Raw genomic sequence first — 20,624 nt, 5'->3', positions numbered from 1 at the left:
AGAGAGATGCTACATTGCCTCTTTGTTTGGTTGGTTTGGTTTGGTTTTGGTTTTGGTTTTTCGAGACAGGGTTTCTCTGTGTAGCCCTGGCTGTCCTGGAACTCACTTTGTAGACCAGGCTGGCCTCGAACTCAGAAGTCCTCCTGCCTCTGCTTCCCGAGTGCTGGGACTAAAGGCATGTGCCACCACGTCCAGCTGCTACTTTGCCTCTTAATCGGAGAAGTCATTGAGGGAATTGAGTAGTATATTGCTTGTATTGTTTTTGTTTTGTTTTAAACACTTGCATATCTGGCATCCTATTGTATATGTATGTTGAAGTTCATATGTAGGAATTTCATGTGTGTTGCCCATACATGTAGATGTATGCATGTTTATGTGGTGGTCATAGGACAACTTTGTTATTGTTGCTTAGGCACCAACCATCCACCTTTTTTCTCTTCTTATACAGGGTCCCTCACTGGCCAGCAGGCTTCAGGGACCCTCCCCAGGCTGGGATTATAGGTGTGCACAACCATGCCCAACTTTTTTTTTTTTTTTAATGAGAATTAAGAAGCTTGACCTCAGCTCTCTTGTGCCTGCGTGCTTTATTGGCTAAGCTATCTTCCTACAGAGCCTTTACCACTACTCAGTTGATGCTGCCAAAGAAAGACTTTGCATTTAGAAGAGCTGACATTTTACTGTGTCAGAAACGGGGGGTGGGGGTGGGGGGTGGAGAGATGGCTCAGCAGTTAAGAGCACTGACTGCTCTTCCAGAGGTCCTGAGTTCAAATCCCAGAAACCACATGGTGACTCACAACCATCTGTAATGGGATCTGATGCCCTCTTCTGGTGTGTCTGAAGACAGTTATAGTGTATTCATATAAATAAATAAATCTTAAAAAGAGAGAGAGAGAGAGAATGAAGAAAAAAGAGAGGGGAAAAAAGGAGACACTGGTTCTTTTTTGTTTGTTTGTTTGTTTTTGTTTGTTTTGTTTTGTTTTGTTTTTTTTAGAGAGACAGGGTTTCTCTGTAGCCCTGGCTGTCCTGGAACTCACACTGTAGACCAGGCTGGTCTTGAACTCACTCAGAGATCCCCCTGCTTCTGCCTCCCGAGTGCAGGGACTGATGGTGTGCCCACTCTAATTTTTAATTGAAGCCCTCTTTTTGGTTGGCATGTGAGGTCCTGACCATATGTCATTGTAATTATTATAATTATATATATTTATAATTAATTATTATAAGAGGATGGTGCTTTCTTTTGCTAAAGATACTTAGTTGTTGGTTATGTTTTAAAAACAAACTGTTTCTTACATGTCTCGAATATCATGATCACCTTTGTTAGCCTGGATTTGGAATTAGTCAGTGCTGCATTGTTACTCAGTATTGCCCTAACGTGGGTGCTTGAACTACAGAAGCTCCAAGAGTAAGAGAAAGTCTGAGCCAGGCAAAAGCCGTCCTGCCCTTCTGGCTTCCTAGGATGGGAACATCTGGGAACAGTGGAGCTTGTGTGCTGGAGAGCTCTATACACCTGAAGGTGCGCCACCGCCCAGCTGTCTGCAGGAGCATCACTCTGTGTGGACGGGTCTCCGAACATGTAGGAAATGACCGTTGACGGATGACTAGAAAGTGCACATTGATGGCGGTGTGTCTTGTGCCCTTTCCCGGCTTGCCAGCTATACTGCCTGAGAACCTGACTCAAGCCGGGCTTTCACCTAAACTGATCATTAGTGAAGCCTGTTCTGTCCCCCGTGGAGACCTGCATAGTATCCAGAGTTAAAGGCTGCATAGTGTGACTGGCGAAGGTAAAGATCACTTTCATGGTCTTACGCACCTCTGAATCTGTTGTCTGCAGATCAGCAATCGGGTCCTGTACGTGCTTTTCACACATGTGCAAGAGCTCTTTGGCACCGTGGTCCTGAAGCAAGTAACAAGACCTCTGCGCTGGTCCAACATGGCCACGATGCCCACACTGCCAGAGACCCAAGCAGGCATCAAGGAGGAGATCAGGAGACAGGTGTGTGCTGCCCTGCCTGCCCCTGCCCCTGCCCCTGCCCCTGCCCCTGCCCCTGCCCCTGCCCCTGCCCCTGCCCTTCTCTCTCCTCAGCCCTCCCTGCCTGCTTCTGTGCTGCCCACAAAGGGCTGTGGAATGGAGGTGGTCAGCCCTAGCTTATGGAGTAGTGTGCAGTTCCTGTGTACAGTCCTCCGCCTCTTGTGTGCTGAAGTTGTGGGACCACACCCAGTTTTGTGCAGTGCTGAGGATGGAACCCAGGGCCTTATGCAAGTGTCTACCCACTGAGCTCTGCCCTTGTCCTGGGAGCATGTTCTTCAGGGCACATTTCCAGCTGTCCTAGTTCATATTGTGTGAGTGAGCTGCCGTGTTAGAAATAGCAATAGCATAGGGTTTTAAACTGTAAGAATTAGTTTCAAATTTCCACTCTGCTCATCTTCTTTTGACATATATATGAGTACACTCCAGACGAGAGCATCAGATCCCATTACAGATGGTTGTTGTGCATCCAGTGCTCTTAACCTCTGTGCCATCTCCTCAGCCCTCTGCTCATCCTTGACATGCTAATGTAAGGCAAATTGTTCAACCTCCTTAAACCTTGGTATTCTCATTTTAGAATGGATCAACTCAGGGAATGAATGTGGGGAATAATGCATGGGAAGGACTCAGCCCATAGCCAGGATCTCAAACATGTTTGCTTTTCTGGACAAAGTGCAACACGTTACCCATCCTGTTTTACAGCTAAGATACTGTGACATAATTCCTAGACTATGTAACCAAGATTAGCTCAAGCATGGAGCTTTTCCACTGTACTACTTTGGTATCTAGAAGAAACCCAGCAAATGTGTGTGTGTGAACACGCACAAGTGTGTCAGGGGAGGCAGAGAGCCTGAGACTGACTGGTAAGAAACTCAAGACCGAGTAGAACCTTGAGAACGCTGGTTGCGTTGCATGACTATTACCACAGGCCTGTTTTCCTTGTTGGCTGAGTTCTACTTACCAGTTGCTGTGAGGAGAGAAGGAAGAGCAAAGATATGGGCTAATTACTACTGAACCTCCAAAAATAAGGGACTGAGGTCGCTGTTGCTGTGCAGATCGAGAGCTGGGGGTCTTCATCTGAGAAACTGCAGGTGCTGCTGTCAGATAACAAGACCAGTGGACACCATGTATCCTTTTGTTATCTAGGAGTTCCTTTTGAATTGTTTACATCGAGATCTGCAGGGCGGGATAAAGGACTTATCTAAAGAAGAAAGATTATGGGAAGTACAGAGGATTCTGACTGCCCTCAAGAGAAAGCTGAGGGAAGCTAAAAGACAAGTGAGTTATTCTCTTACATCTTGTGTCTAATAAACCTACAGGAAGTGTGGATGAGCCTTCTGTACACTGCTGTAAGATATTCTTTTAAAAGTAGAACATACCTGTCTGTTGATGCTAAATTCTCTGGTGGGAAATTTATTCACACAAATGTTTCCTGCTTTGTGTTATTCATACTTTAGTGTGGTATAAATCAAATATTTCATTAAGTTTAGAAAGACTTTTTGTTTTTTAATTACAAAGGTGATCTTGTTATTTCCTGCCTGGTTTGTGTCTGTGGACAGAGCTGTAAGAGTGAGAGACACTGCTGAGAAGTTTGAGTTTTGAATGGAAATGCAGGGCTGGAAGGCCCAGGACGGATTCTGCTTTGCAGTCACTGGAGGGAAGAACCGTGTGGCCCTGCTGCTTTGTTGGGAGTGCACAAGGCCCACTTGTGGTTTTGTGCTACTTTAGTGTGTGAAGCTGAGTCTGGATTCAGTTTCCCAGTCACATCAAAGCTAAAATCCACACCTCTGAAAGGTCGTACAAGCCACATGCAGACCCAGCAGCAGATTGAGTAGCACAGCCTGCGGACACTAGTTAACACCTCTGGGACCTGGAGAGTGGAGCTGTGGGTCATTGTGAGAAGACAACACCTCAGGCCTTTTGCTTCAAGGATACGGCACTTGTTGAGAGCACAAGCCTGAGATCCTTGTAGCTGCACACAGTTTTCAATCTGGGAGGGAACCTTTCCTTTTGTTTTTCTCTCCAGCTCACTAAACTGTCAATCTTTTGTTTCCTCTGTCTCATGGACTCTTTTTGTTGTTGTTGTTGTTTGTTTGTTTTAATAAGATCTCATGTGGGCCAGTAGTCTCAAGTTTGTTCTATAGCCAAGGTGACCTTGAACTCTGGATCCTGCTGCCTCTGTCTCCCACATGCTGGATTATAGGCATGGGCCACCATGCTTGGCTTTGGATGTGTGCCTAAGTTTCCCAGGGCAGATTGCAGTTGTTGATCTAATTGCGTTGTCCAGCAGCCCTTATGTGAAGAGTCCGGGACATAGATGGATGTTTGGCTTTTGTGTCTCTTCGTTATGTGTGTCTGTGTTGAATAAAAGGACTCTAGCTGTGGAAACGGCTTAGTTGCTTAGTGCTTGCTTTTGCAAAGATAAGTACCAGAATTCAGTCCATAGCACTCGCGTGTTATGGCTTATACCTGTAATCTCAGCACTGGGAAGGCAGACAGGAGGTCCCTGAGCTTGAAGGCCAGATAGTCTAGAGGTCAAGGTTAAGTGAGAGACCTTGACTCAAAAAAAAAAAAAAAGTTTGAGAATGGATTAAGAATGACACCCAACAAAGACTTCTACACACGTGCACACAAATGTGCATACAAGTACATGACTATACTTGTTTGTGAGCACACACATACATATATCAGAGGCAGTGTGGTTGTATGACAAGGGACAGCTATCTTCTCTTTTTCCTCTTACCAATTGTATTCTCTCCCTGACCATTCCCTCTCCTTGATGACTTATTTTGTAACTACATGCTCAGGTTCCTTCATGCTGGCTTCTCTTTTGAGGGAGAAATTACTTAAAGAAGTATCATTCAGTGGATTAGTGACTGAAAATAAGAAAAATATAGCACCAGTTTAACCCTGATATCATCTTGGCACTTTCCCAAAAATTAACCATGTAATTATCAATCGTATAGTGCAGAAATTTCACTCAGCCATTATCCTCTAAGAGAAGCAGCCACAACCCATAAGCCTTCACAGAACATTTGCAGACTGTTCATAACAGCTAAAGCAGCAGCCCCAGAGCCCTGCAGCTGGTGAGAGGGTATAAAGTTAGGATGCATTCATTCCAGCCTCCCCATCTTCCCTCTGCCCTCACTACCTGTATCTCACTGGTGCGTGTTCACCCTCTGGGTGGTTCACACTCATTCACACACACACACACACACACATACACACCTCAGGAACAAACAGTTCCAGAGTCCTCCTTAACTCTTGCCCTGGGTCTCTGGAGGTTTCTGCCCCACGTTGGGCACCATCTGACCAAGCCAGCTCAGTCAGTCAACAAGTTCTCCAGGGCAAGAGCAAGGAGTAAAAAGAAAAAAGACAATTAGACAACATTGCAGCATGACCCCAACCAGCTCTGAGACTGAGGTGGGTTTATTTTTTACCAATCTGCTTTTATACCATTTTAATTACATGCAAGTAATTAGGTCAGTTCTAGGTTAAGGAAAAAGCAAGACAATAAACACAAATAGGCGAGGAACAAGCAAGGCAATAAACAAAGCCCCGGGATCGAAGTTTCTAGGCCTTATCAGGATGACCAAGATATCTGAGCCTACTTCCCTGTCCTAGTCCAAAGTCACATTCTTGCTTAAGCCTACTTCTTTGTTCTAGCCTAAAATCAGATTCCTGCCTGGACTTCCTTTCCTGTCCTAGCCCAAAAGTAGATTCCTACCTGAGCCTGCTTCCTTGTCCTGACCCAAAATTAGATTCCTGCCTGAAACCTACCTCCCTGTCCTGACCCCAATGTCAGATTTCTGCCAAGCAGCTCCAAAAGCTCTCCACAGTTCACACACTGGTTGTCACTGAGCAACTACTCACACCAGCATAACAGACAGAAGCATCTTAAAGCCAAGTATAAAGCTAGAGAGAAATGACCTGTTGAGCCAGTTCATCTGAGACCCGAGAGAGAAGCTGTTAGGATTGAGAGCAGGTCTGTGGTGCTGGGCACCAACAGATGGAGCAAGGGCAATGTTTCCTAACAGGGTGGTGGTGGTTACTTGACTATGTGTATTTGGTAAAATTAGTTACATTATGAAATTGACACCCAGTAGCTCCCTTCAAGACATCTCATGCAGTCAGGATTAAGGGAGCATATTCATCAGAAATAAGCATTTTTCATAGTGTAGCCACAGACCGAGATAACCATGTCATGGTCTTTTCTTACTTTAAAATGTTTATTCTTTGTGTGTGCGTGTGCATGTGGGTATGGACATGCAGTGGCACGAGTGTGGAAGTCAGAGAACAACTTGCCAGAGTCAGTTCTCTGCATTGTGTGAGTCCTAGGGAAGGCTTCTTGATACCAAGTGTCTGCCACGGGGCCACCTTGCAGTCTCGAACCACATCATAGTCTTTTATGGTTTGATTTGGTTTTTTCTTTTTGAGATGGGGTCTTTCTGTTGTCCTGGGTGTCCTGGAATTTACTATGGCCTTGAACTTCAAGCTAGCCTTGAACTCACATAGCTCCTCCTACCTCTGCCTCCTGAGTGCTGGGATTAAAGGCGGGTACCACCATCCCTGCTCTTACCTACAGTATATTCTAAGCCTAGTTAGCAAATGTCCGGTCATCATTACAGACAGTTCCCTACTGCTGCTGGGGTTTTCTTCATTTCTGTAATTTAAGAGGACCATTTGTTGATTGTGTGTTACATGTAGGCCGAACAGTTCATCATGTGTTGTCTTTGACAGGAGTGTGAAACCAAGATTGCACAGGAGATAGCTAGTCTTTCAAAAGAGGATGTTTCCAAAGAAGAAATGAATGAAAACGAAGAAGTTATAAATATCCTTCTTGCCCAGGCAAGCTATACCTTTTGATTTCTAAAGGGATTTATTGGTCATTTTTCAAATAGAAGCACAACTATAGACTTTTTAAAACCAAAATTGTAATGAACTCCAAAGAAGTTGTTCCTGTTCTGTGGCCCTACCCTTGTGCTGTGTGTGCTGAAATGTTAAGTGTGGAGGGAGAAAGAAGCTGCCTTCTGTTTAGCTTCCTCGTTTCTGTAAGTCGACATAGAAGTATTGTGGCATGTTCCTGATTTACAAGAACAGAAACAAAAACTCTGAGGAGAGAGAAGCCCCAGATGATTTTCTTAGAGTTTCCCACCTCAGCTTTCTTGGAGTATAACTTCATCCATATATGCTCTGAGGTAAACGACGAGGGTCTGTGTTTGAGCATGGAGAAGTGGCCTCTCTCACTCGGGAACTTTTCAGTGGTTCCTGGACTGTGCCCACAGTGCCCACGGTGCCCACGGTGCCCCTTGTTTGGAAGGAGTTGCTGGTGCTCTTGCCTCCAAGGCATCTTCTCTCTACTGTTTGCTCTAGACCCGAGAGCCCTAGCTGGAGTGCAGGCAGGGCGCTCTCCACATCACTGCTCTCAAGCAGTTTAGGAATGGTTAACCTGTCAAGAGTTCTTACTTTGATCTGAAGGGCGTGGCTGGGGACAGTGAGGGAGATCCTGTAACCTTTCCTTCTGTCTGTTCTGCCCCACACCTGACACTGGTACCAGCCACACATGCATCTCTTGGGTCCTGTTCCTAGTGATGCTGAAAAGTCACTGTGACCCTGAATCCTGAGAGACAGGAAGCCAAAGCTGATGAGTTTTAGATCATGTTTATTTGTGCATATGTATTGCACATACATGCATTCAGATCCCCCCTGGGCCAGAAGAAGGTGTTGGACCTCCCTCCAACAGATGGTTGTGAGTCCTTGATGTGGCTGCTGGGAGCCAGATGTGGGTCCTCTGGAAGAAGAGCAAGTGCTCGTATCCGCCGAGCAGTCTCTTCGGCCGCGAGCAAGGCAAAGCAGATGTTGCCTTTGGGTCCTCTGCCGGGGTGTAGGGGGCTCATGGGAGCCTTGCAGAAGCTACAGCTGGCCCTTGTGTGCACTTTGTTGTTAAGAAGGGTCTAGACCTTCTCTCAACGTGACTTGGTGTAGCTTTTCTTGATTCTGAGACAGTGGCATGGTTTTGTTGTAGTAACTTGTGTTCAGCACCGAGCAGGGTGACAGGAGAGGCTCTGGAGAGGTGGCATTTCCTCTAGCAGAGCTCAGACAGGTGCCACCCATTGTCATTGTTTCAGGAGAATGAAATCCTGACAGAACAGGAGGAGCTCCTGGCCATGGAGCAGTTCCTGCGTCGTCAGATCGCCTCAGAGAAAGAAGAGATCGACCGCCTCCGAGCTGAAATTGCGGAGATCCAGAGGTACAGGGGCCTCGGACTGGAAGCTTCCAGCCGGGTTGTGCTGTATATGAGCAGAGCTGAGCTAAAAGTTCAGTGGTTTTCATCTTCCTTGTGCATGGAGCCGTTAGCAGCCCCTCCTGTTGTGGTGACTCCAGCCATTACATTGTTTCCTTGCTACTTCATAACTGTAACTTTGTTACCATTATGAGTTGTAAGGTAAATACTGATATGCAGATGGTGGCCTTAGGCGACCCCTGGGAAAGGGTTGTTTGGCATCCATAGAGCTTGTGACCCACAGGTTGAGAACCACTGTTTTAGACATTCCTGGAAAGAACTGGGTTTCTGAAATCAGTCACTTTAAGCTCCTTACTGGGTCTTAGGCAGCACTGGGTCAGGTCGATGCTCAGGCGTGGGTGGGTCTTAGCCGGCCTCGGAGTTCACTGTAGTGCTGCCTCGTCTCCACACAGCCGTCAGCAGCATGGCCGCAGTGAGACGGAGGAGTACTCGTCCGACAGCGAGAGTGAGAGCGAGGACGAGGAGGAGCTGCAGCTCATCCTGGAGGACCTGCAGCGGCAGAACGAGGAGTTAGAAGTGAGTGGGGGACAGCCTCCAGAGGGTCTTGGGACCACAAACCACCTATTTTCTCACTGGAAACTTACGGTGGAGAGGAATTCAAGAACACTTGTTTTTTAAGATTTACTTTATTTAGATTTATTTTATGTATATGAGAAGTACACTGCAGCAGTCTTCAGACACCACAAGAGGGCATCAGATCCCATTACAGATGGTCACAAGCCACCGTGTGGTTGCTGAGAATTGAACTCAGGACCTCTGGAAGAGCAGTCACTGCTCTTAACCGCTGAGCCATCTCTCCAGCCCTCAAGGGCATTGTTAGCAGGATGAAATGTGTGCTCTAGGCTGTCTGGAGTGGGGCGTTTTCCCCTGACCTTGGTTACAAGTGAGCCTAAAAGAGGTGAGAGGCGCCTGGCCACTGTCCTAAGTCGCCTTGCAGTGGCTTTCTTGTAGTCTGTGGGGTACCACAGAGGAGTGGGTGTGACAGGATGCCTAGGAAGCTGGACTGAGAGGGAGATGCTGGCCTAAGCGGGGTTCTCTTTTCATCCTGAATAAACATTGTCTTCTGTAAGGACGACTAGGTAAACAGACACCTTTGCTTCATTCATGTTCACTGAACTGCCTGCCAGGCAAGTGCGCATGGGGTCAAGCACAGAGGCTGGGCGCGGTGGCTCAGGAGGCAAAGAGGGGCATTTCTGAGTTGGAGGCCAGTTTGGTCTACAGAGTGAGTCCAGGACAGTTGGGGCTTGAAAAACAACAGAAAGATAGAAAAACTACTGTGGCTGGAAAGATGGCTGAGCAGTTAGGAGCACTGGCTGTTCTTCCAGAAGACCCAGGTTCATTTCCTAGCACCCACATGGCAGCTCTTAACTGTCTAACTCTGGTTCTAAGGGACTCAACACACTCACACAGACATAAATAAAAATAATATTTTAAGGATTGCCCAGGACTCTGCTATCCACTGTGTGATAGGATCCAGGGACATGGCCCCACTGGTGAAGGGGCTGCAGTGAGGCTGAGGCCCGGAGTTAAAGCCAACTCCCTTCACGTGCACACACCTGTGTCACACACGCACCTGTACCCCTTAAGGGATCCCTGCACTCAGGAGGCAGAGGCGCACAGAGCTCTGAGTTTGAGGCCAGCCTGGTCTACAGAGTTGAGACCTTGTTTTGGAAAACATAAGAAAGGAAGTTAGTGTGAGTGAGACGGGTTGCTGGGAATTCTGGCATTTAGAAGACACATTGGCAACCTGGTTTGATCTCCATTTTCCTGAACAGGAACAAATGGCAGAATCGGGAGTGTTCTGTTGTGCACGTGGCGTAGGGCCTGCTCGAGCCAAAGCGGCTCCCCTGCATCTCGCCGTGTTCTCAGTTGGGGAGGGACGGGTCAGGGCTTCCCCAGTGTCACACCGAGCGAGCAGTGGGACTGGCACCTCTGCTCACCTCACTGAACCAAAGTCGAGTTGTGGGCACAGCTGCTTAGGATGCGGGGAAATCCCGAGGAAGAAGGGTGTTCCGATGGCTGGGGCGGTTGCAGGAGCTCGGGGTGAGCTACCCGTGAGTTCCTGCTGAATGAGTGAGTCCCCAGCATTTAAGCAGCTGTGGTTCCCACACTCCTCAAGGAGCACAATTCAGATGTGGTCAGTAAAGAGAGACTTTGACTTGGGAAGAGTCTCAGCTTTTACCCAGCCCTGGCCCCTGTCCTCACTGCTCTGGTGACACATCGTTTCCTAAATGTGTTTCTCTTTGTAACTCAGAGTCCATACTCAGGCATTCAGAGTGATGCTTGTACCCTAGCCACATATCCATCTTCTTATCTAATGCTGCACCAGCCAGGCTGGCTAGAATAGAACTAGATCTTTCTCAGGATGGCTTGCAGCCTGTGCTCTGCCTAGATTCCTTGTGCCCTTAAGTGGTAACTGCCCTTTCTGTCATTCTTTAAGATAAAGAACAATCACTTGAACCAAGCAGTCCATGAGGAGCGGGAGGCCATCATCGAGCTCCGAGTGCAGCTCCGGCTGCTCCAGATGCAGCGAGCCAAGTCTGAGCAGCAGCCGCAGGAGGAGGAGGAGCCCGAGAGGCGAGGGGGCATAGGCCCACCGCCCTGTGACGGTGTCCTCGAGGTGCGGGTAGCCAAGGAGCAGGCGAAGGCCTCGCCCAGCAAAGACCGGAAGGAGACGCCCATCTGAGCTGCGGGCCGGGCCCTGTGCATCTTACTGTGAGTGTGAGTGAGCCGCCTGCCTGCTGGACACTCTGTAAAGGCTCGCTCTCAGAGACGTCCCCTCTCACACACGTCTGACTCCGTGTCAGGCTCAGGGCCTGGGAGGCTGAAGCAGTGGACACACGGGGGGCTTGCAGGGAACACAGGCATTTCCAGATAGTGTCAGCTTATTTGAAAAATAATTTTCTTTGTTAAAAATAACTATTTTAACCTTTGAGTGGCTTCTTTTTAAACCAAAAATTCTTTTCTTTGGCTTTTTTTTTTTAAATCACAGCAGAATCAGGCTCTCTTTCTTATCAAAGGGTAGGAACCAAATCAGGTCACTTCTGCGCCTGCCTCGTGGACGCTCGTGGTCTCCCCAGCCCTGCAGGGTCTCTGGCCACTCTTGTTTGTGCCTTCCACACCTTTTGGTGCAGATTGTTCAGTGGGGAGCTGCCTCATATTCTCTGACTGGCCAGAAAGGCTCTCGCTGGGGTTCCCTGCACCACGTTGCTTTTCCACTTCCGAGTTGGGTCTGTCTGTGTGAGTCAGGACGGCCCAGGTTGGTGGCAGACAGAAGTTACCTGTGCAGCCTGCCACCAGCCTGGGCAGTGCAAGCCACTCACTCACTGCCAGGGATCAGCAAAGGCCTCTTCTCTGAGGTGGTCGGAGGTGACCACCTTGACTCTGAGGCGTTGCACAGGAAGCTTCTCAAACCAGAGCCCTTCTCCACACTGACCTTCCAAGAAAACCACAGTGACTTCAGCTGCTAGCTTGGGCTAGGATACACACCTCTGCCAGGATAAGCCATGTAAATGCTCTCACGCAGAACGTTCACCTTTCCGCGTCATCTCAAGGGGCTGCTATAAGGACTCTGACAGAACCGAGCCGAACCGGTAGCTGTGACTGACCCCACCTGGTGTTTGCTTCTAACTCAGATGACTGCTCCCCGAGTCTGGGAGGCCTGCCTCTTAGGCAGCCAGATCTCACTGTCAGATGAGTGGCCCCCAGGGAGGTCCCCTGTGGCTCTGAAGACAAATCCCACACTCTAAAGTGAGCGACAAACCCACAGGAGGGCTCTGGTCTCCTCCTAGTTAGTATTTATTTCAGCGCCTGTCTTTTGTGCGGTTTTTTGTTCGCCTCTGCCTATTGCACTGTTGTGACTTGTTGGCCATTATTTGATTTTTGTACGGAAAAAAAGCTTTGTTATAGAAATCAGCATACTATTTTTTTAAATCTGGAGAGAAGATATTATGGTGACTGGAAATATGGTCAGGTGTCAAATATAAATGTACAAACGCCTTGCTGCATCCCGTCCGGTGTACAACATCCACTTTATATTTGCTGGCAATATTGAAGAATTCTTTTTGTTTGTGTAAACTCTAATTTCTATCAAGGTATCATGGGTTTTTAAAATTAGTATTTCATTACAAATGTCTCGATGTTGGTTAACTAATTTTTGCCAGGACCATTATTGATCAAGGAAATAAATTCAACAGCCATTTGAGAAAAAAAAAAAAAAAAGGCTTCTATTGTCCACTCTTCTCTTTGAAATAATTGCATAGCCAGCATCTGGCACGAAGCTGGTGGAGATGCCCAAGGTGGAGAGCGAGTGGGAAGCCTTATTCCACCTCGCTCCTCGCCCATGCTGTGTGTGTGCTCCTGCTGTGGTCTCTTGGCCCTCTGCCCACCGTGCTTGCTGCTGACTGGGAGGGTTTGCTCAGACTGTGTGCAGTTCCTGAACCTGACAGTTTCCTGGTGCTGTTGGGAAAGCAAGCTCTGCCTTCTAGGTCAAGTCCAGAAGGCTTGGCCCAGTTGTTAGAGGTTACAGAGGTTTGCATTTTACATGTGAAATGAGGACTTAGAGCAGCTAGCATGCTAGAGATGTATGACAAACATCTGAATCTGTAGCTAGTAGTTTAACTGCACCACAGAATTTATGTTGCTTTACAGAAGGTTCCAGGTACCCTGCTGTGACATCTTAACTTCAGGCAGGGATCTGGAAATGAGGGCCCGAAGAGGATCAGCTCCCAAGCGGGGACTCATGGCTCTCACCGTGCTCTTCTCTGTAGGCGGCTCTGTACTGAACAACACCGGGCATGAAGTCCTGGGTATAGACCCTGGTGTCTATGTACAGAGCCAGGAGTGCTGGGAGCACCTGTAATTCTACCCTGGTGGAAATGAGGATCCTGTAAATGCTAGTTAGCTGCTCTAGGGGAGTCAGTGTGCTCTGCGTTCAGAGGCCAGCCCTGTCTCCAAAAGTAAAGCATAGTGATAGAGGACACAGATATCAGCTTTCTCATTTCACATGCCATGTGTGCTCATGCAGGCCTGTACACACACACACACACACACACACACACACACACACACACACACACAATATATACCCTGGCTGGTGACACACACACACACACGCACACACACACACAATATATACCCTGGCTGGTGACACACACACACACACACACACACACACACACACACACAATATACCCTGGCTGGTGACACACACACACACACACACACACACACACAATATATACCCTGGCTGGTGACACACACACACACACAATATATACCCTGGCTGGTGACACACACACACACACACACACACACACACACACACACACAATATATATACCCTGGCTGGTGACACACACACACACACACACACACACACAATATATACCCTGGCTGGTGACACACACACACACACACACACACACACACAATATCACACACACACACACAATATCACACACACACACACACACACACACACAATATATACCCTGGCTGGTGACACACACACACACACGCACACACACACACACAATATATACCCTGGCTGGTGAATCCAGCTGAAGACTGGGCTTTCTGGAACCTTCCTCCAGGTCGTTTTGCTAATGTTTTATTCGTCTGAGTATGATCTAAGCTTAGTTGATATTCTTCAGTAGAAACAAATCAAAGACCCCTATCAACTAGGTAGAGAGATTGTGATAAGATTACACATTTGTAAGATGATGCATAATTAGTAAATGGTTCTATACTGGACTTCAGGAGACCCAGGAAGTAAGGACCAAGTAGCAGGGTCCTTAAATTCCCATATACAGGCTCCCTCTGCAGAGCAGTAAGGTGCTGCTGCTGTGTCCACGTCCCCCACTGCCCAATTCCAGCCTGGATGCTTGTCCCCTCTAATCTGGAGTTTTGCCACCATTCAATTAGTACGACCCATGAAAAGTTGTTCTAGTTTGACAGAGGAAAGAGGAATAGCTTCATTTGCAGTGAGCTGTAGTTAATTTTTAAAACTGCTTCACGTCTGCTCAGTACCATGTCCTCTGGTGATGTCTTCAGCAAGGTGCAGGCTCCTGCCTCTCTTCAGGTGTGTATGTACTTCAGGCGAAGGGGCCCTGGGTGTCTGGTAGTGTTGGGGCTTGGGCTTCTCAACTGTGAGAAACGGCTTTCAGGGAGGCACAGGAAATACATAGCTTGCATGCTTCACCCCCAGTAAGCAATTTTATCCTGTAGGGCTTCATTTCTCATTGACAAAACAAAAATCCTCATTTCAAAAAGGAAGGTTTATTAGATTTAATCCCTAGTGTAGGGCTTTAAGGCATAGACGTTTCCTGAGGACATAATCTGCATATTGTCATGAAGCGCCAGGGCACAGGCAAGACTGCATCAACAGTTTATTTTGTGTGTTACTGTATGTCTGTTGTATGTCTATTGTAGGTAAGTCTATTACTGTATGTATGGTGTGTGGAGGCCAGAGGCTGACATTGGGTGTCTTTTCTTGATTGTTAATTAGTATTAAATATCTTTTTACATAGTAAATATATCTTATTTTTATGGGATTTCATATATAACATACTTTGATCCTATCACCTCATCCCTCTGTGTGTCTGTCCTTTTGTCGGTTTAAGAAGAGACTGTCAGACAGATGTCTTAGTCCTCTGGCTTAGACTATCCTCTTCCCCCGCTCCTGCTCACCAGCCTTCAGTGTACAAATCGTATTGCAGATATATTGATTGGATCAAACACCTCAGTCCATCTCTGCATATCACCAGCTGTGGCTTTCTGTAATCTCTGCCTGCTGCAAAAAAGAAGCTTTTGACAATCTGTGGTTATGGGGATGAGTTTAGAATGACCCTGGTGAGGGAAGTGGCTGCAGGCCATCTGGGCTCCAGGTCCTCATCAGGCATACGTGGTACCTGGCTGAGTTCATAGAGCTAGGCATGAATTCTCTACTAAGTGGGCCTTAAGTCCAACAAGGCGACTGCTGGCTACCCATAGGATGTACAAGCCATTACTTCAACATGGTCACTAATGTATTACAGCAAGATGGTACTGATAATAGCATTGCTGTGAGCGGCTTGCATGGTTCCATCCTGAGAGCCAGTCCCCAGCGAGAAGGCTTCCAGGTTAAATCCTGTGTTGGAAGTGTGTGGTTGCCTTCAGCAGTAGGGTTTTGTCTTTTTTTTCCTGGACGGCATAAACGACAACAACAAGGCCTGTATCGTTTGGGGATCTCTTGGACTGCCCACTGGCCAGCAACTCTAAAGGAGGCTCCCTGTGCCCAGCACTGAGATGATGTCTGTTAGCTGTTCTGTGTATTTTGGAGGAAGTGTCACTAATTGGCAAAACTTCCACTGAACTACATATGAACTTACATGTTTGTATGTTAACATAGATAATATACATAAGGTTTTCTGACAAAGTCTTTAGCTTAGCTATCCTAAAACTCAGAGATCCACCTGCCTCTGCCTCCTGAGTGCTGAGCGGCAAAGGTGCACACCACAGCTGGCTCTGTAATTTTGAGTCATGGTGCAATGTTGTCTGTAGCGTTTCAGTAGCCTTAGTGTTCGCTACCCCTTCTCCCTCTCCTGCAGGCAGGTCTCTATCCATCTAGTGTTTCCCACAACACCATCCCGTTTCTCTGGTATCTGATTACTCCAGGTATATTTGCATCTGAAGATTCGGAGCTACCATCTACAAATAAGAAAACAAATATTGTGTTTGTTTTCTTTGGGGGGGGCAGGAGCTCAGTATACTACTTTCTAGTTTTGCCCACTTAACCTGCAAGTTTAATGCTTTCATTATTTACAGTGGAATAGTATTCCATTGAGTATATGAACCTTACTATTCCTCCTGTTTCACATTGATTCGTCGGGACTGAGCTTCTAGAATCCTGCTTCCTTGCCCCTCCTCCCCCACCCCTGGGCACACATCCCTGCTGCCTAGCATTTTACATGAACGTGACCCAGGGCCAAGCTGACACTTGCCCAGCCTTTTCCAAATGGCGGCACTTATGGTCACTACAGCTTGAGACGAGAAACTAGTGTCTTTCCAATTACCCTGGGACTGGGGGTTCCAGCATAGTCAGGACAGGTGGATATGGAGGAAGAGATTCTCCCTGGGCTATATATGCTCATCCTCCTGGCTGCTGTCTGGGGCTGTAGGCTGTAGACCGCAGGTAGGTAGATCTCAAAATTCCAGCTCTAAGTAGAGAAAGCATTAAAGAGCGCTGGGGCCATGCTGCCTACTGCCTGCCAAGCAGCCAGACGAGCCAACTTTTGTCTTTGACAAAAGCTGCCAATTTTACAATTGTTGCTCCCCTGGGATAGCTGCTCTATTTGAAGTTCTAGGGGGTTAAGAAAATCTAAAGTGTTGGTATCATGGTTAACTCCCAAAGCTTCAGGAAAAAGGTTATGTACCAAAGAAATGGCCATTCCCTGGGCAACCACGCAAGCAAGCAGGAACTCTAGTTCCGGGGTGGGATAAGGGAGTAGGAGGCAGTCAGCAAAAGGACACAGGCGACAGTCTCTGTTGCCTCTTAAGTCAGAAACTGCAAATACTTGTAAACAAAGGGGAGAGAGACGGGCTGGGGAGAGGTGAGCAAGCTGCCTCTGAAGAATATGGCTTCTCTGCAAGGAACAGAAGTGGGGAGGGGCTAAAGTGTTACTAAAGATCCTACAAGACCACATGGTGACCAGGGAGTTAAAATATTGCAGACCAAATTCTCTTGTGCTCCTCTTAGTTTCTCTGAAAACCATTCCTTGTTCACTGTCACTATCAAAACTCCTCACAATGAATTCTCAGCAAACTATGAGTTTCCGGTAGGACGCACACCAAGCTTGTGGCTAGGGAACCTGAGTCCTGCAGCAGAGGTCAGTGTGTTCTACCCACCCGCCTGGTGTTTCCACCAGGGTAGCTGAAAAATACATCTCGATTTACCACCTTTGTCTACTTACTAGAAAAACGTCACGAAACTTTGCCATGTTGGAATATGGTGTTTGTGGGGAGCTAAGCCTGTTCCGTGACCACTTTCTTCTGGCTCCAGAATAGCCTCTTTTACTCCATTTTGGGGTGAGAAGCTGAGCATTTGCCTACTCAGCAGCCTATAGGCTCCCCAAGGCTAGCTACACAGTATGAAGTAGCTACAAGGCACTTATTACTACTGTGTACTAGTCACAAACTGTCATGGGAATACATTATATCTGTACTTGCTTTTACATCAGGAAAACTACTTCAAGTACTAATTGGTTTGCTGTTGCTTTTGCCTGAGAGACCTGGCTCTGCAGGTTTAATGGCTGTGTTTCTTTTTTTTAGCAGGCTGCCATTCTGGCAGCTCTGGCTGCTTCTGGACAGTCAGCTACTGAGGAACTGACATTAAAAGGTGACACGGTGTGCTGGTTACTTTTGGTCAGCTTGGCACAAGTGAGTCACTAGGAGGAAAGTAGCTTCCATCAGAGATGCCTGTGTGACATTTTCTGGGCAGATGGTCCTGAACTGTACAAGAGAGTGGGCTGAGTAAGCCACGGGGAGCAGGCTAGTCAGCAGTGTCCCTCCTGGGTTCCCTCAGTGATGGACTGGGATAAAGACAAACCCAGTCAGCCAACTCTTTCCTGTGCTAGGTTTTGACAACTGGACAAGATAGCAGCTTTGTCTAGAAAGAGATGTCAGTTAAGGAACTGCCTCCGTCAGACGGGATTTCTTCTTGGAGTAATGATTGCCATGGGAATGCCCAGCCCAGTGTGGGCCTGAGGTATATAAACACGCTGAGCCGGTGAGCTTTGCCCCTCAGGTGTCTGCTTCAGTTCCTGCTCCAGGCTTCTGCCCTGGCCGCCTTCCCTCCATAATGAACTGTAACCTGTCAGCAGAGATGAACCCATTCCTTCCCAGGCTGCTTCTGACCGTGGTATTTATTCTCAGCGTTGGAAAGCAGACTAGAATGGAAGGCGCTTCTGGGGTGGAGCCCTGCTGGGACAGACAGACGGACAAGGCTCCGCTGTTTAGGGGAGAGTTTCAGATGGATTGGGAATGCTGCTCTGCAGAAGCTGTTGAGGCTCATGGCTCAGTGAGCAATTGTGTGGAAAGGTGGGAAATACTGAGAGAAATACCAGCAGTGGGGGCCTACTGTTGTTTGTGTGACATGTTGAATAAAGAATCTTGTTTTGTTCCGCTAGGGCTGAAAAGTGAGCTGTGAGTAACAAGAATGAGTGAAACCTTGGCTTTACTGGGACAATTGATGCTAGTCACTGGGTAGTGAGACCAACACACTGAGTCAAGCTCTGGGAAGGATGTTTACTCAGGGTCAGCACATACAAGGTGTGGTCCAGGGTGGGCAAATCTGCATCTCAGGTTTGGTAGCTGTTTCATGTGGTCCTGGTTTTGAGAGGTGAGAGAGGGTGAGTCAGTTCCAGGGAGCAGCAGGGCCTGGAACCACCTACCTGGATTGCACTCCTGCAGAGGTCAGGGGCCACCCGTGAAGGTGCGCGCTCTCCCACCATGGAAGCTGCAAGGCCGAAGGGGTCGTGGATGGAAGCTAAGGCTTAGCATCCTAAGGCTGGGTCAGTCCTCAAGTGAAGCCAACACCCGCCCTGGCTGCCCTTCCATGGCGCACTGAGTAGGTGGTGTTCATAGCAGCCTGGACTTCAGGCTGCTGCCGCCTGCCAAGAGGAGGGCTGACAGGTGAACACTGAGCTAAAGACAAACGCCTTTCTCCCATCTTATGCTAAGTAATACAGGCCACATACTGCATTTATTTGTAGACATTTAGGAAACAAAGTGGGTGGTGTCTCTCTTTATAGATCCTATTAATAAATTTTATTTGGAGCTTGTACCACAACAGTTCTAACAGCATGATTCAGGCTGCACACCCCAGAGTGGTCACAGGGGTGCAGCACGGGAAGACACAGTTGCACCTCAGAGCTGACCATGATCAAGTTAAAAATACCTGACACAATATTCGTGCTAAGAAATTTCCTTCAGGTCATGACCAGCATGAAAAATATCAGGAGAGATTCTGCAAACATTCTGTAAATGTGTACAGCAATGTGCTGCATTAGGAGTCAAAATCAGATTCTATTTAGTGTTAACATCAAGCCCTTAGGAGAGGAAAAACTCCTTTGTCATTTATACACGCCAAGAACTATTCACACTTAGGGCTGGGCTGGGCAGGGCAGCCAAGGAGCTGAACAGGCTCAGCACCTAGAAGAAATGCTTAGGCTAATACTGAAGGCCTTTCCTGTCCGGTGCACATCCACCTTCTGGCCGTAAGAATGTCATTTATCAGCCGTTAAATAAAACCAGAAGAAAGCAACGCAGGTCTCTGGGAACCTCATCCTTCCCGAAGGGAAAATGCTCTGCCAATTCAAGCCATCAGTCAGGAAGATGAAGGAACGAGTTAAGGCTTTGGTGACAATTATAATCCTCTGAGATTTACTTTCCCTTAAGTCAAGATAAGATAATAGTGTTTACTGTACTTTCTCTTGACTCTTAAAACCACTGGTATTGGGAGTAGGCAACCTGCACCTGCGAATGAGTTGGCAGGAGGAAGGCCCCCACCACAGCTGTCCCGAGTGGTGCAGGCAGTCGAGGCCAGGCTCTTGCGGATGCAGGATGGACACCGTGGGTCAGTAGGTGGAGGAAGCTGTGCTCATTGCATCTTCAGAGAGTTTGGTACTGGAGGGGTGAATGCTTGCAAAGTACTTGACATCACTGTCTCGGTCCATCTGCAGGGCCATGATTGTCTGCTCCACGGCCTCCTGGTGACAGCTGGCAGAGGCTAAGAAGTACTCTGGAAACGATGTGCAGGACACAACATTAGTCTTGGTGTTTGGGAGTTTAGTCAAGTACAGTCAGGTGCAGAAGGCTCGCTGCCTGCACAATAGTTCCCTGAGTAAGCACTGTGCGCGGACTCAGCCATCTGTAAGCTCACCGGTGCAGGGAAAGCAGCACTAACTTAAGAGGGACTGTGAGATTGTTTTGGTGATAGGCAAATCTCTTGACGGTGAATAAGCTCATGCTTATTAAAACAGTTCCAGCTATTTTCAGCTCAGAAAAAGGAAAAGAGCAGATAAACACCAATCACACCCAGACCCCTTTTCTAAGGGGGAAAGCCATTTTACTGTTCTTTTGAAAATGTATATGGGATTGGGGGAAGATCGAGCCAGGCAGTGGTAATGAACACCTTTAATCCCAGCACTCGGGAGGTGAGGCTGGTGGATCTCTGGGTTCTAGGTTAGGGGCCAGCCTTGCCTACAGAGTTAAGGCTACACAGAGAAACCCGGTCTCAAAAAACAAGACAAAACA

General features: G+C 47.6%; 2 protein-coding genes across 18 annotated transcripts in view; one reads left to right on the top strand and one right to left on the bottom strand.

The window, feature by feature from the left end:
* Ralbp1 (ralA binding protein 1) overlaps positions 1-12,551 on the top strand; it is a 37,341-nt gene extending 24,790 nt beyond the window's left edge. For 2 of the 3 annotated variants that reach the window (NM_009067.5, NM_001198949.1), the window contains exons 5-10: positions 1,832-1,993; positions 3,173-3,304; positions 6,767-6,874; positions 8,155-8,276; positions 8,723-8,846; positions 10,771-12,551. In NM_009067.5, coding sequence (NP_033093.2) covers positions 1,832-1,993; positions 3,173-3,304; positions 6,767-6,874; positions 8,155-8,276; positions 8,723-8,846; positions 10,771-11,016 — 894 coding nt within the window. In that variant the 3' untranslated portion in view covers positions 11,017-12,551. The remainder of the gene's footprint in view (positions 1-1,831; positions 1,994-3,172; positions 3,305-6,766; positions 6,875-8,154; positions 8,277-8,722; positions 8,847-10,770) is intronic. The other variant, XM_006523915.4, reaches the window with a different exon arrangement.
* Positions 12,552-19,039: 6,488 nt separating this feature from the next.
* Positions 19,040-20,624, bottom strand: part of Ppp4r1 (protein phosphatase 4, regulatory subunit 1) — a 59,384-nt gene continuing 57,799 nt past the window's right edge. For 9 of the 15 annotated variants that reach the window (XM_006524889.4, XM_006524890.4, XM_006524888.4 and 6 more), the window contains one exon: positions 19,053-20,109. In XM_006524889.4, coding sequence (XP_006524952.1) covers positions 19,946-20,109 — 164 coding nt within the window. In that variant the 3' untranslated portion in view covers positions 19,053-19,945. Of the gene's footprint in view, positions 20,110-20,624 lie in introns of all 15 variants that reach the window. The other 6 variants (NR_104465.1, NR_152099.1, NM_146081.2 and 3 more) reach the window with 2 other exon arrangements.

The sequence above is a fragment of the Mus musculus genome, chromosome 17, assembly GCF_000001635.26.
Source record: "Mus musculus strain C57BL/6J chromosome 17, GRCm38.p6 C57BL/6J".
Lineage (NCBI taxonomy): Eukaryota > Metazoa > Chordata > Mammalia > Rodentia > Muridae > Mus > Mus musculus.
This window is presented reverse-complemented; position numbering and strand designations above follow the sequence as displayed.